This window comes from Trifolium pratense, linkage group LG7 (assembly GCF_020283565.1).
Source record: "Trifolium pratense cultivar HEN17-A07 linkage group LG7, ARS_RC_1.1, whole genome shotgun sequence".
Lineage (NCBI taxonomy): Eukaryota > Viridiplantae > Streptophyta > Magnoliopsida > Fabales > Fabaceae > Trifolium > Trifolium pratense.
In genome coordinates this window covers 11,380,821-11,394,437 of record NC_060065.1, presented here as the reverse complement: position 1 = coordinate 11,394,437, position 13,617 = coordinate 11,380,821, and the positions used below count along the sequence as shown (strand labels likewise).

The following is a 13,617-nucleotide window of genomic DNA, read 5'->3' as shown; positions in this document are numbered from 1 at the left end:
TAATTACATGCATTGATTCCTCCCTTCATTAATTTGCTAAGTTATTGAGGGAGTGAAATTTCTATATAAACCATCCTTTTCCATGAGTCAAGCATCATTCTACCCCAACTTCCTCCATTTCTCCATCAAACTCATCTTTCTAATTTTCCACCACTCTCAATCATGTTCGGTTTTGCATCATCTTTCATCCTTCCTCACCCAATCTTGATGGATTGCAATCACACCCCATCAATCCCTTAGTTCTCACGTTTTTTTCTTTCCATATTGAATCATATTGAGAAAAAACCACACAAAATTTTTACACAGAAAAATTTTACAAAAAAAAAGAAGAAGGAAGAGCAGAGGATTCAAGCACTTTGTTTAAGGGTGCTTGCTCAAGCAATCTATCTATTTAAGGTGCATTAAGTTATTGCAAAAATCATGCAACTATAAGGAAAAAGTAGAGGATTCAAGCACTTTGTTTAAGAGATTGATTTTCAAGATAATGAAATTAAAATACGTATGAATGTTTTTTACTTTGTTGAGACTTGAGAGTGCTATTAAGAGATGTGATGAACATGTTATAACAGTATAAGTTTTTCTAAGCATGATTTATGATTTAGTGAAACTTAACAAAAAAAAAAATTAATACAAAAGCTCTCTGGGTTCAAGTAATGGATGTTAAGAAATTGAATTCAATTTCAATCTCACGTCTTCTATATGGTCAATTTTGATCCAATGCCACTAAAGTAGCACCTGCTGCAACAACAGATTGCTTATGATCTGTTATATTGATCTCTGCATAAGAAAACATTTATTGTGAGCATCCAAGCTCTAATAGTAAAATCATCATTGTCGAACATCCCGAAACTGTGAAATAAGCAAATATTACATTATTATCTTAATAACTTCCAGGTCTCTACTCAAATTTCTATTCTGACTACTTAATTAAGCGTAGGCATTATTATCTTAATTTTCATCTTTAGAATAAGCTCTAATCAAGAGAAAGTATAATGATTTTGCTTAACAATGGTTCATGATATAATTTCTATTCTGACTACTTAATTAAGCCTAGGCATTATTATCTTAATTTTCATGTTTAGAATAAGCTCTAATTAAGAGCAAGTATAATGATTTTGCTTAACAATGGTTCATGATAAGGAATCTTTCTTCCCTATACAATTCATTGCCAATCAACTCAAAACAAGAAGCACCTAATTTTGTCTGAATTTTGTGAGGGCTAACTATTTCCATGAAATGTACGAAGCTATAGATAATGAGAGACTAAAAAATCTGATTAACTAAGTTAAAACAGTGATAGAGTACAATTAAAAACTTATAATTAAGACAGTATACAGAAAAATGATAGTAAGTAGAGGTTGCAGCAACACTTCATTCTTCATCTTTCACTCATAATCATCAAAATAGCGCCGATGTTTAGAAAGTAATTTAGGAGATTTCTGGATTTCCGGCCAATATAACCACAACCACCTTCATCAACAACCCACATAACCATCACCACCTATAATAAAAAAAATAAAAAAAACCAGAAAACATAAAAAACAAAGAAGAATAACAATCAGAATAAATATTTGTTTTTTTTTTTTTTTTTAGATTTGGTATTTTGGGGTTTGATTTGTACTTGGAATGAGATGAATAAGAGCACCCACATCCATTGAACTCACTTAAGTTCTTTAAATGAGTCCCACTTAATTTTTTATATTATTTCACACTTTTCAATTATTTAAATAATTCAACTACATTTTCTAAATATCCATACAACTAATCAAACACTTTAAAATCGGTCCCACTTGATAATAAACATATATTTTATTTATATATATATTAAGTGAAATAGCTACTTTGAAACAAGAAGAAAAACTGAAAAAGCCATCCCTTGTATATGTGGCAGTTAAGTATCGTGTGTGTGCAGAGAGACGTTTTTACTGCAGGAACCCATTCTATCTATCAATTATCGCTTTGGTCTGACAAAGAGTGGTTTGTGTACAGTTAAAGAACGATACAAATGAACCGATATTTATGCTCTAAGAGTTTTGGGTTGAATTTGGGAATTTTTGCGATTTTAGGATTTTTCGGCGACGGAGGTGACGGTCGGCTCGGTGGCTCCTTCGCCGGAATCGGACTGGTACGATGGCTCGTGGCCGTCGTTTTCTGGAGAGGATGAACACCGACGGTGTTCTTGATGAATGAAGAAGATAGAGTTGAAGAGAGAGAAGTGAAAGAGAAAAATGGGATTTTCTGAAGGGGTGGGGTATACTCATCTTAACAGCCGTTGCTCGGATCAAACGGCCCTAGAGCATCTTCCTATATCATATCAGGGACGTCTGACCAATCAGACGGCTCTGATAAAACCCTTGGCTTTTTTATTTATTTTTTAGGCGCTGTTGGGCCTCTATATGAGGGTTGGGTACTATTTCTTCTGTTCTGACCCCATTATTTTCAGTTTATTACCCCTTCTGATCTTTTTGTTTTATTTATGTCATTTATGATTTGATATATTTATTTTTAACCTCAGCATAAAATGTTAGAAAATGAGAAGGCTTCTTTTCAAGAGATTAGCTCATCCTACCAATTCGGTACTATTCAATTACATATTCCTCTTGCTCCAATATTTCATTTTATAATTAGCAAGTAGCTTTCTTCAATTTAAACATGCCATCTAATTTTTATTTTCAATATTATTGCACATCTTATATGTCAACCCATGAATTTTACAATTTTTTTAAACAAAACCTTGCATATCATCAAGCTTTATTAAGTTGGAACAATGCTAACAATCAAGTAACATTTTCATTTTACAAGTGATTTTCATTTTTCATGAATAATGGGTCTCTGCACAAGACGAACATAGATCGAGAAAAGCAGAACTACAAAACAAATGCGTCGTATATAAACGAAACACAAATGAAGAAGTTATGCAACATATTGATCAAACTATGAAATATAGCACTTGCAGAGTACAAATAGCATTAACACCAACTCTGAGGGTACAAACTAACTATGAAATGTAGCACTTGCATAGTACAGACTATGAGATTAGACATAAATTTCTTCAATTGATCCAATATGATTTTACCTTTCATGATTTTACTTATTATTATCGATTACTATTACAAGTTATTACTGATAAAAATTTATAATTTATCGGGAAGATGACAATTTTTAGTGTTACTTGGTCCAAAGTCTTTTTCAATCCATTAATTTTAGTTTATTTTGTTTTTAATCCATTGATATTTGTCCTTTAGAATCATATCATATTAATTGCACAAAAAAAGGGTAAAAATTAATGTAACTGAGTCATCCAACAATAGCATCGTTCACAATTGGCTAGAAAATAGGGGTAGAAAATCGTGAGATCATTTTTTTTTTTTTGGAAACAATTGTTTCTCACAAAAAAGAAAAACATATATAAAATCACTATTACAAATAATTATGCTAAAGAATTATAATACACAGAGAGATGACAATTAATTATTATTGATAAAAATTTATAATTAACGATATCTAAAAAAAATTATAAATCATATGGAGATGACAATTTTTATTGCTAAATTATAAATTTAAAAATCACTATTACAAGTTATAAAAAAAATGCAAAATTTAATAAAAACACTAACCCTAAAAACACGGGGAGATGACAATTTTTTATCATTGATAAAAGTTTTTAAATCACTATTATAAGTTATTACTTATTAAAATTTATATCCATGCTAAAAGTTTTAAAATCACTATTACAAGTTATTACTGATAAAAATTTATAATTCACGGGGAGATGACAAATTGTTTTGCTGATAAAAGTTTTAAAATTACTATTATGAATTATTACTAATTAAAATTTAGGCTTAATTAGTAAAATGGTTCCTTAAAGACATTTTTGGTTTCACATTGGTCCCTTAAAGAATAAAAGGTTTGAATAGGTCCCTTAAAGAAAAAAAAGGTTCGAATAGGTCCTTTAAAGACATCTCCGTTAATCAGTTTATAATTGACTGAGCGATCCAACAATATTGTGGCTCACTTTTTATTGTACTTATTATGATTTGGTTTTTAAGTTTGTTTGCTCTTTCGGATGTAACGATTATACAATGTACTTCTTGATCCTTTTTTTTCTTTTGAAGAGGCACTTCTTGATCCTATTATTAATGATTATATGAACTATTTTTCATTTCATCACGTAAACGTACTACTCATAAGAAAATTTGACCAACTTAATTTAGATATGCACATCTAAACATGAGAATTTTAAATTAAGCGTTCTCTTAGACAAATATTAAATTTTATACATGTCACGAGTCTTGAAAATGACTTTTGTGAGCATGCGCTCCCACACTAGAATTCTGAATTGACCTTAGTTGATTGGCTAGGATACTAATGGAAGTGCAAGTTAAGGTTTGAGAACCATCCTTAAAAGACTTGCCACATTTTTGGCCAATGGTACACCATATCCAAAAAGCGTAAATTCATAGAAGGTACAACTATCAAATTTGGTGTTACACAAGCATCAAATAATACCATAGTGCAAGATCTCTCCTTTCATAGGTGTTCGTACAACCTTGATTGCACCAAGAGCAATTGTGGGATACAAAGCCTTCTATCAAATTGGATATTACTTTATGTTATAAACAACACCATGTAGTTAGAATTTTTATGATTAGCTTTGTATGACGTTTTGTGTTATACCTACTTTTTATGAACCTTTATATTATCCCTTGAATATTACTACTTAGTCCACTTAATTATGTTTAGTTTACCATGATCAACAACATCCATGATTGACAACATCCATGATTGACTTATAAATGACGTTCCACAAAACCCCGTGCAACGCACGGGGAGCCAACTAGTTATTATTAGAAGGTTGGACTCGATATTCAGTGTGGAGGCAGCTCAGCTCCTATGCATGTTCCATACAGGCTATAGCATAGGGCTCCAAACAATAGAGGGCCTCAGAATAATTCATATATGGTGGTGGTACTATTAGTAAAAGGGTACAAAAAATATTTAATTTTAATTGTTAATTATCTTTTTGTTTCATTTTTTGGTTCAACTTTAATAGTGTTTATTTGGTTCAATTTCAACGTTGCAGAATTGATAATAGAAAAAAAATTAAAAATTTGAAGTTCTAATGTGTTTTTCCATTCATTTTTCCTATATGCCTCCTAAATTGCCTTCAAATAATAGAAAGTTTGAATCTAGATATAAACCTGCAATTGTTGACTGCAAAAACTTTGAGATTTAATCTTGAAAACCAGTTTATAGGGTAATTGTCATCCAAGGTTCAACTATGAAACAAAATTCAGGATTGTAAGCTTTAATCAATTTTTAAGAGTCAATCTACTTGGGGAGTTAGCTATACCCTTACATTCCAATAGATGTTCTTCATGATCCACCAATAGATTGATCAACCTTAGATCTAGTGCTATAGGTTTTGTTGTTTGCAGCTGATAGAACTATGGATCGTACAGTGGGCTTGGAAAGTGTTAAGCCCAAACCAAGAGTTTGGCGTGTTTACAATAGAAAGAAAGGCAAAGAGAATAAGAATGATGACGTGGATAAATGATTGGCTCTGCTTGGAAGTAAGGGCTATAAAGCATGTGTCAGTGAGGGAATAAAGAATCATTCTGAAAGTTGGTTATTCTGGTGGGCCATGCTTGTCTATGGTTTAGGAAGCATTTACTGCTTTTGGCTGTTAGTACATCACTAACAGATTGCTATCATTTCTTTTTCATACGCATTTATCACTTGTACTTGAATTCTACCATTAATAATATAACTATCACCTTTCTATTTCCATTCCATTACTATGTTTCTTACAAATATCAATATTCAAATACATACATACCTATTAATTGGTCCGACCTGCCGGATCAATCTTCCGAGAATCAGTGATTGTTGATGCCACCAAGAAGAAACACTAAACCAAAAATGGGTGACCGTGTTGATGTCTTGGAAACACGATTGAATACCGTTGACAATACTTTGGCAGAGCTAATTCGCCAGATGCAAACGCAAAGCAATGTTCTCACAAAATTAGGTGAACAAATGACTCAATTGGGTCAAAAAGGGGTGAGCAACGAAGGAGAATCATCTGTGAACAACTCATCACAGAGCGAATCTCGATTAGCCGGTAAGAAGGTGAAGTTACCTTTATTTGAAGGGGAAGATCCGGTTGCGTGGATTACCCGTGCTGAGATCTACTTCGATGTGCAAGGTACCATTGACGAGATGAAAGTTAAGCTGTCACGATTAAGCATGGAGGGTTCCACGATCCATTGGTTCAATCTACTTCTGGAGACAGAAGATGAATTATCCTGGGAGAAATTGAAGAGAGCGATGATCGCTCGCTATGAAGGAAGGCGATTAGAAAACCCTTTCGAAGAATTATCGGCGTTAAGACAAACAGGAAGCGTTGAGGAGTACGTTGAGGCTTTCGAGCTTCTATCGTCTCAAGTAGGACGTCTTCCAGAAGAACAGTATTTAGGGTATTTCATGAGTGGATTGAAAGCCCCAATACGACGGAGGGTAACAACTTTAAATCCCCTCACTCGTATACAGATGATGAGGATAGCAAAATATGTTGAAGAGGAATTGAAGGAGGAGGACGACGACGATGAACTTCGTTTTGGAAGGAAGATAGCTGGAGAACGAATGGGTCGTAATGAATGGTTTGGGCCTATTTCGCAATACAAAACCCGGTATGCATCTAACCCGGCCCAAAAAGATTCAAAAATAACCCAAACGGGTTGGAGCTGTCCAAATCAGAAAACGGGTTCTACTCACTCCAATACGAACTCGTCTTCTTCGTTTGCATCTACTGGCCGAAAAATTAAATCCGATTCCAGGTCCAATTCTTGGAAAGGGGTTCGTAGTGTCCATAGTGATGAAGTTTCTGAGAGAAGAGCCAAGGGTTTGTGATTTAAGTGTGGGGGTAAGTGGCACCCGACTCAACACAAGTTCCCTGAGCGAGCGTTACGTCTCTTGATCTTGGGAGAAGGAGAAAAGCTCGATGAGGATGGAGAAATTGTTACCATGGAAGGTGAAGTGTTAGAGGTTGAAGAGGAAGAAGAAGTAGAGTGCAAGTCCATAGGTGTGTTGGGAAGTATGGGAAGTCAAAGCACAATGAAGATTGAAGGAAAGATATCAGATGTGGGTGTTCTAGTGTTGATAGACAGTGGAGCAACTCATAATTTTATATCTCCTCAAATTACGACGGCTTTAGGGCTTCAAGTTACTCCTATGGCTGAGAAATACATTAAGTTGGGAGATGGTCACAAAATTGTATCAAGAGGAATCTGTAAAAACGTTTCAATACAGATGGAGACAGTTCATATAGTGGTCGATGCGTGGGTTTTGGAGTTAGGAGGTTTGGATATGGTTTTGGGGGTGTCATGGCTGAGTACTTTGGGTAAAGTGGTGATGGACTGGAAGACTTTGTCTATGCAGTTTATGCATGGAAATCAAATGGTTAAGCTGCAAGGGCAGGGTAGCAATCATGAAAACTACCTCAATAGTTTTATGGGCAATAATCTTAGCAAGTGGAGGACTGAATGGTGGTGGGCTCAGTATCAACAATTGGAATCTAAAGACACTAAAACACCAGTTGCTTTTGAAGGACTTTTGACACAATTTGCTGATGTGTTCAAAGAATGCATTCAATTACCACCTGAAAGGACCAAAGTGCATCACATCAAGCTAATTCTAGAACATGGTTCCATCAATGTCAGACCCTAGAGATACCCTCATCATCAGAAACAAGAAATTGAAAGGCAAGTCAGTGAATTACTACAAGCAGGGGTAATCCAACCAAGTATGAGTGCTTTTGCTAGTCCTGTGATACTAGTCAAAAAGAAGGACAAGACTTGGAGGATGTGTGTGGATTACAGGGCTCTAAATAAAGCTATTATCCAAGATAAGTATCATATTCCAATAGTTGATGAACTATTAGATGAACTGTTTGGTTCTACAATCTTTTCAAAAATAGATCTTAAATCTGGATATCATCAAATCAGGGTGCATAAGGATGATGTACCTAAAACAACTTTTAGGACCCATAATGGGCATTACGAGTATCTGGTAATTTCATTTTGGGTTAATGAATGCCCCAGCTACCTTTCAAGCTATTATGAATGACATTTTCAGGCCCTTCTTAAGAAAATTTGTTTTGGTCTTTTTTGATGACATTCTGATTTATAGTAAGAATGTAGAGGAGCATAAAGACCATTTGAGCCAAGTGTTGTCTGTTTTGCAATCAAATTGCTTTGTGGCTAACCAAGCCAAATGCAAATTTGGGTGTAAGCAAATTGATTACTTGGGCCACATAATATATGGGAATGGGGTGTCTGTAGACCCTGAGAAAATTCAATGCATACTTGATTGGCATGAACCTAAGAGTGTGAAGGGAGTGCGTGGATTTCTAGGCCTCACAAGTTACTACAGAAAGTTTATAAAAAATTATGACAAAATGGTTAAGCCTCTGACTGAATTGACAAAAAAAGACAATTTCAGGTGGAATATTAATGCAAGAGAAGCTTTTCAGCTTATGAAGACAGTTATGTCCACTCCTCCTGTCTTAACCTTGCCTAATTTTGAGATTCCTTTTGAGGTGGAATGTGATGCTGCAGGGAGAGGCATTGGGGCAGTCTTAATGCAGAAAAGACAACCCATTGCTTTCTTCAACAAGGCCTTGTCTGATGGGAATCTAGCAAAATATGTTTATGAGAAGGAGCTTATGGCTTTAGTCCTTTACATTCAGCATTGGCGCCATTACCTTTTGGGCAAACAGTTCACTGTGTTCACAGATCATAAAAGTCTTGGACACTTTCTGCAACAAAGAGTGACATCTCCAGATCAGCAAGGTTGGTTGGCCAAACTCTTGGGATACCAATTTGAAGTTAAATACAAGTCAGGGTTGGAGAACAAGGCTGCAGATGCATTGTCTAGATGTTATGATGAGGTGGAGCTGAGCACTTTACTCTCTTATCCTACATGGATTGATAGTAAAAAGTTGTTGGATGAAGTGACACAGGATATTGAAATTCAGAAATTAATTGTAGCATTACAAGCAGATCCTTCTGTCAAACCTGGTTATGTTGTGAAGAATGGAGTCCTGTTTTATCATGACAGGTTAGTAATTTCGCAAAATTCACCTTCTATACCTTTGTTGTTAGAAGAGTTTCATTGCACTCATACTGGGGACATTCTGGTTTCCTAAGAACTTATAGGAGATTGGCAGAAAATTTATACTAGGTTGGAATGCAGAGAAGTGTGAGAGATTTTGTGAGGGCATGTGACATATGCCAAAGACAAAAGTACTCAGTTACTTCTCCTGGAGGTTTGTTACAGCCACTACCAATTCCAAATGCTATTTGGGAAGAATTATCTTTGGATTTTATAACTGGTCTTCAAAAATCTAAAGGGTTTGATGCTATACTTGTAGTGGTGGATAGATTATCAAAATACAATCATTTCATTCTGCTTAAACATCCTTATTCTGCAAAATCTATAGCTGAATTGTTCATTAAGGAAATTCTCAGGCTCCATGGTGTCTCTAAATCTTTGATTAGTGACAGAGATCCATTATTTGTTAGTCATTTTTGGATGGAGCTTTTTAAATTACAAGGTACCAAGTGAAGGAAAATCGTAGCAAAGCAGAGATGTAAAACGCAGCGGAAATTAAAATTTTCCTTCGATGGATCCTTGCGAATGGACATGATCAGGGTTTCGGTTATTACCTTTGAAGAACAAATTCCTCGATTCTGAGTTGATCACAAGCACCGCACGATCGCAGCACCTCTAGCCGGTCCACACGAACAGTTTCCGTTCACCTCTTAGTGCTAGCTGCAAGACAACGGTAGAGGGAGATTTAGTGCGGTTAGGGTTTTAGAGAATTTTAGGGTTTCTCCAAAATTCGGATTATGTGTGTAACCACAAGACTGAATTGCATAAGGCTCTATTTATAGAGCTTCTTATGTTGTCTTCAGGCCAAAGTGGTTTTTGGACTTCGCAAGCCCAATAACCTACTGTTATTAATCGCACCCCACTAATAAGTCATACTTATTTCTCCCGTCATTAACTGTCATTATGTGTGTGACCATGTAGGTTCCTATGACGTTTGCAATAATATTGATCTCAATATTATAAACAGTGAGCGGTATCTAGCAACACATCACTGCTACCCAAGTCACAAGAATGTCACGTGATATGACAAACCTTTCTGTGATAAATATCTTGTGTATAATTACCCTTTTACCCTTATGTCTATATTGAACACAAGGCATAGTATGTCACCCTTGCTAAGTTCAATATTGGGCGCATAGACATATCTCTTGTTATGTAGGAGGGGCAAATTCTATCTAGGTCACTCATGTCCCTCAGCATGATTCGTGGAATACCCATCAACAAACTTTATAGTCATCCTGTTACGGATAACGTTTGAATGGCAACAAGGTAATACACTCCTACATCTAGGGTACATAGTGATTTCAGGTCGAAGGGTGGAATACACCACTTATCACTATGAGAATATCTTATGACATTTCATAACACACTATATATGTAGTATTCTCACGGTGGGTCAATCTGATACAAATGTTACCCTTAACATTTATATCTATGTGAAGACTTGATAACTCTTTATCTATGATCCGTGAGATGTGATCATCAGTCTACCAACATAATAGCCTCTATGCTTTAATGTTATCCCATTTCACTTTAAAGCTTGACTACGGATGCTTTAAGAATAGTGTTCTTATGTTTAATGGATTCTCACGATTAAGTCATACTTAACGTTCCACTTAACGAACTAACTATTCTAGGGACTTTATTATTTTAACACATAAACATAATAAAGAAGAGCCTTTATTTAATAAATGAATTATTCAATACAAGTATCATGCAATCATAAATAATTGTCCTCTAGGGCTTACACCAACACCAAGCTGCAGATGAGTTCTGCCTACCATCCAGAGACAGATGGGCAGACTGATGTGATAAATAGGTGTTTAGAAAGTTATCTACGTTGCTTTGCCTCTGATCAGCCTAAATCATGGTCTTCATGGATTGCATGGGCTGAATATTGGTATAACACCACATACCATGTATCTATTGGTAAAACTCCTTTTGAGGTGGTTTATGGAAGACAAGCTCCTAGCATTGTGAGGTTCTCATCCAATGAAACAAAGGTTGCTGTTGTTGCATTGGAGTTAAATGAAAGAGATGAAGCACTGAATCAACTCAAGTTACATCTGCAGAAGGCTCAAGAGCAGATGCTGTCTTATGCAAATAAGAAGATAAGAGACTTATGCTTTGACATAGGTGAATGGGTCTTCTTAAAGCTAAGGCCACACAGGCAGCAGTCAGTGGTGAAAAGGATTAACCAAAAGCTTGCAGCATGATTTTTTGGTCCTTTCCAGATAGTAGCTAAAGTAGGTCCAGTGGCCTACAAACTGCAATTGCCTGCATCTTCTAAGATCCATCCTGTTTTTCATGTTTCTCTTTTAAAAAAGGCAGTGGGAGATTATCATCAACAAGGAGACCTTCCTAAGGACTTGGAAATAGATGATGCTATTGATGTGTATCCTGAACAAGTGGTAGGAGCGAGGGTTATTATGAAAGAAGGTGTAGCTGTTCATCAAAGTTTGATCAAATGGAAGGGCAAATCTTTAGATGATGTCACATGGGAGGATGTTGAGTTCTTGCGTAGTTAGTTTCCTGAATTCAGCCTTGAGGACAAGGCAGTTTTTATGGAGGGAGGTATTGATAGAACTATGGATCGTACAGTGGGCTTGGAAAGTGTTGAGCCCGAACCAAGAGTTTGGCGTGTTTACAATAGAAAGAAAGGCAAAGAGAATAAGAATGATGACGTGGATAAATGATTGGCTCTGCTTGGAAGTAAGGGCTATAAAGCATGTGTCAGTGAGGGAATAAAGATTCATTCTGAAAGTTGGTTATTCTGGTGGGCCATGCTTGTCTATGGTTTAGGAAGCATTTACTGCTTTTGGCTGTTAGTACATCACTAACAGATTGCTTTCATTTCTTTTTCATACGCATTTATCACTTGTACGTGAATTCTACCATTAATAATATAACTATCACCTTTCTATTTCCATTCCATTACTCTGTTTCTTACAAATATCAATATTCAAATACATACATACCTATTAGCAGCTTTCTTTCTATTACTCTTCCTTTTTTTATACAGCTTTTACTCTGCTATAGGTTTTATACAATTTTCTAGTAGAATGTTTGTCAAACTCTAAAGCGTTTGAATTTTGATCATCATCAATTGTGTTACTATTAGGCTCGGGTCACACATGTTGAGTATGCTAGGTTGTAGGCGCATATGGTGCCTTCTGGCTAGGCGAGGATATCTTCTGATTAGGCTCAAATTACGCTTGACTCTGTGTCATAATTATCACAACAGATTGTTTATTCTTTAACATACTCTCAAGCATGGGTCAATTTCCGAAGGCTTTGAAGATGGTTTTTCTAGGTTAACAACTTCAACATAGGCTTTGAAGAAGAAACATGTCTATAATTAGAATATTTTTTTTCTACCCTAACAATTGTCAATCTACCCCAACATTAATTTTGAATGGACGAATTTGCCCTCATATATAAACTAAAACCCTGAAGAAAAAAATTTTGTTACATGAACACTTTGGAAAAAAGTGTTTTGATATGTAAATTTTTTTTTTGTTACCGTAACACTTTGGAAAAAAATGTTCAGATATATAAAATTTTTCTAATTTTTTTTTATCTGAACACTTTGAAAAAAAGTGTTTAGGTATGTAAAATTTTTCCAAATTTATTTTGTTACCTACACACTTTGAAAAAAAAGTATTCAGATATGTAAAAGTTTTCTAATTTTTTTTTTTTGTTACCTGAATACTTTAAAAAAAAATAAGCCTTCATTCTCAGCACTGTACCCAGCAAACAATTTCTTGTCAATTTTGTATTTTCATTCATTTCTCAGACATTGTATGGATTCAGTTTCGCATTAGGCACTACTTTCTACTTGTTGGGTGGGAGTTATGCTACTAGGAGATTCAGTTATGTGAAGTATTTATTGTTGGTCAAGAAATTAGTATTTTGAATGATCATGTGTAGCAATTATTTGAGTTCAGATGCAATCATGCAATGTGTAGCAATTATTGTTGTTCTGTTATGTGATTTTCAGCTCAATGAAGAGTGATGTTTCTACTTTATTGTGTAGGTTCTGTTTGTCCACAAATATAGTGGTTCTATGGCTCTTGATTCTGCAATTCCAATTACTCTGAGTTACTATTTTATTTCTTCTGCTACTATGATCTATGCTCAACACCTCACATTGGAGTTTCCAGAACCAGCAATTGATCTGTTATATCCCGGAATCGCGTTGTTTCTTGTAGGCATCATCGGCAACTTCTACCATCATTACCTTTTATCCAAATTAAGAGGAAAGGGTGAAAAGGAATACAAAATTCCTAAAGGCGGCTTATTTGATTATGCGAACAAATAATCATCTTCTTGATTATCACCAAGCACTATTCCCAATCATCTTCTAATTTTTTTTTTTAATTTTTCAAAGTGTTCGGGTAACAAAAAAAATTAGAAAAATTTTACATGTCTGAACACTTTTTT

At 35.1% G+C, this 13,617-nt stretch overlaps 2 protein-coding genes across 2 annotated transcripts; both read left to right on the top strand.

Annotated features, from left to right (window-relative positions):
• The first annotated feature begins 5,922 nt into the window (after positions 1-5,922).
• LOC123895846 lies at positions 5,923-7,728 on the top strand. Its single transcript, XM_045946322.1, has 2 exons — positions 5,923-6,904; positions 6,992-7,728. Exons 1-2 carry the CDS (start codon positions 5,923-5,925, stop codon positions 7,726-7,728), a joined length of 1,719 nt encoding a protein of 572 aa, XP_045802278.1.
• A 3,212-nt stretch (positions 7,729-10,940) lies between these two features.
• Positions 10,941-13,495, top strand: LOC123895844. Its single transcript, XM_045946321.1, has 4 exons — positions 10,941-11,357; positions 11,409-11,697; positions 12,419-12,477; positions 13,211-13,495. The coding sequence occupies exons 1-4, from the start codon at positions 10,941-10,943 to the stop codon at positions 13,493-13,495; spliced, it is 1,050 nt and encodes a 349-aa protein (XP_045802277.1).
• Positions 13,496-13,617: the final 122 nt, after the last annotated feature.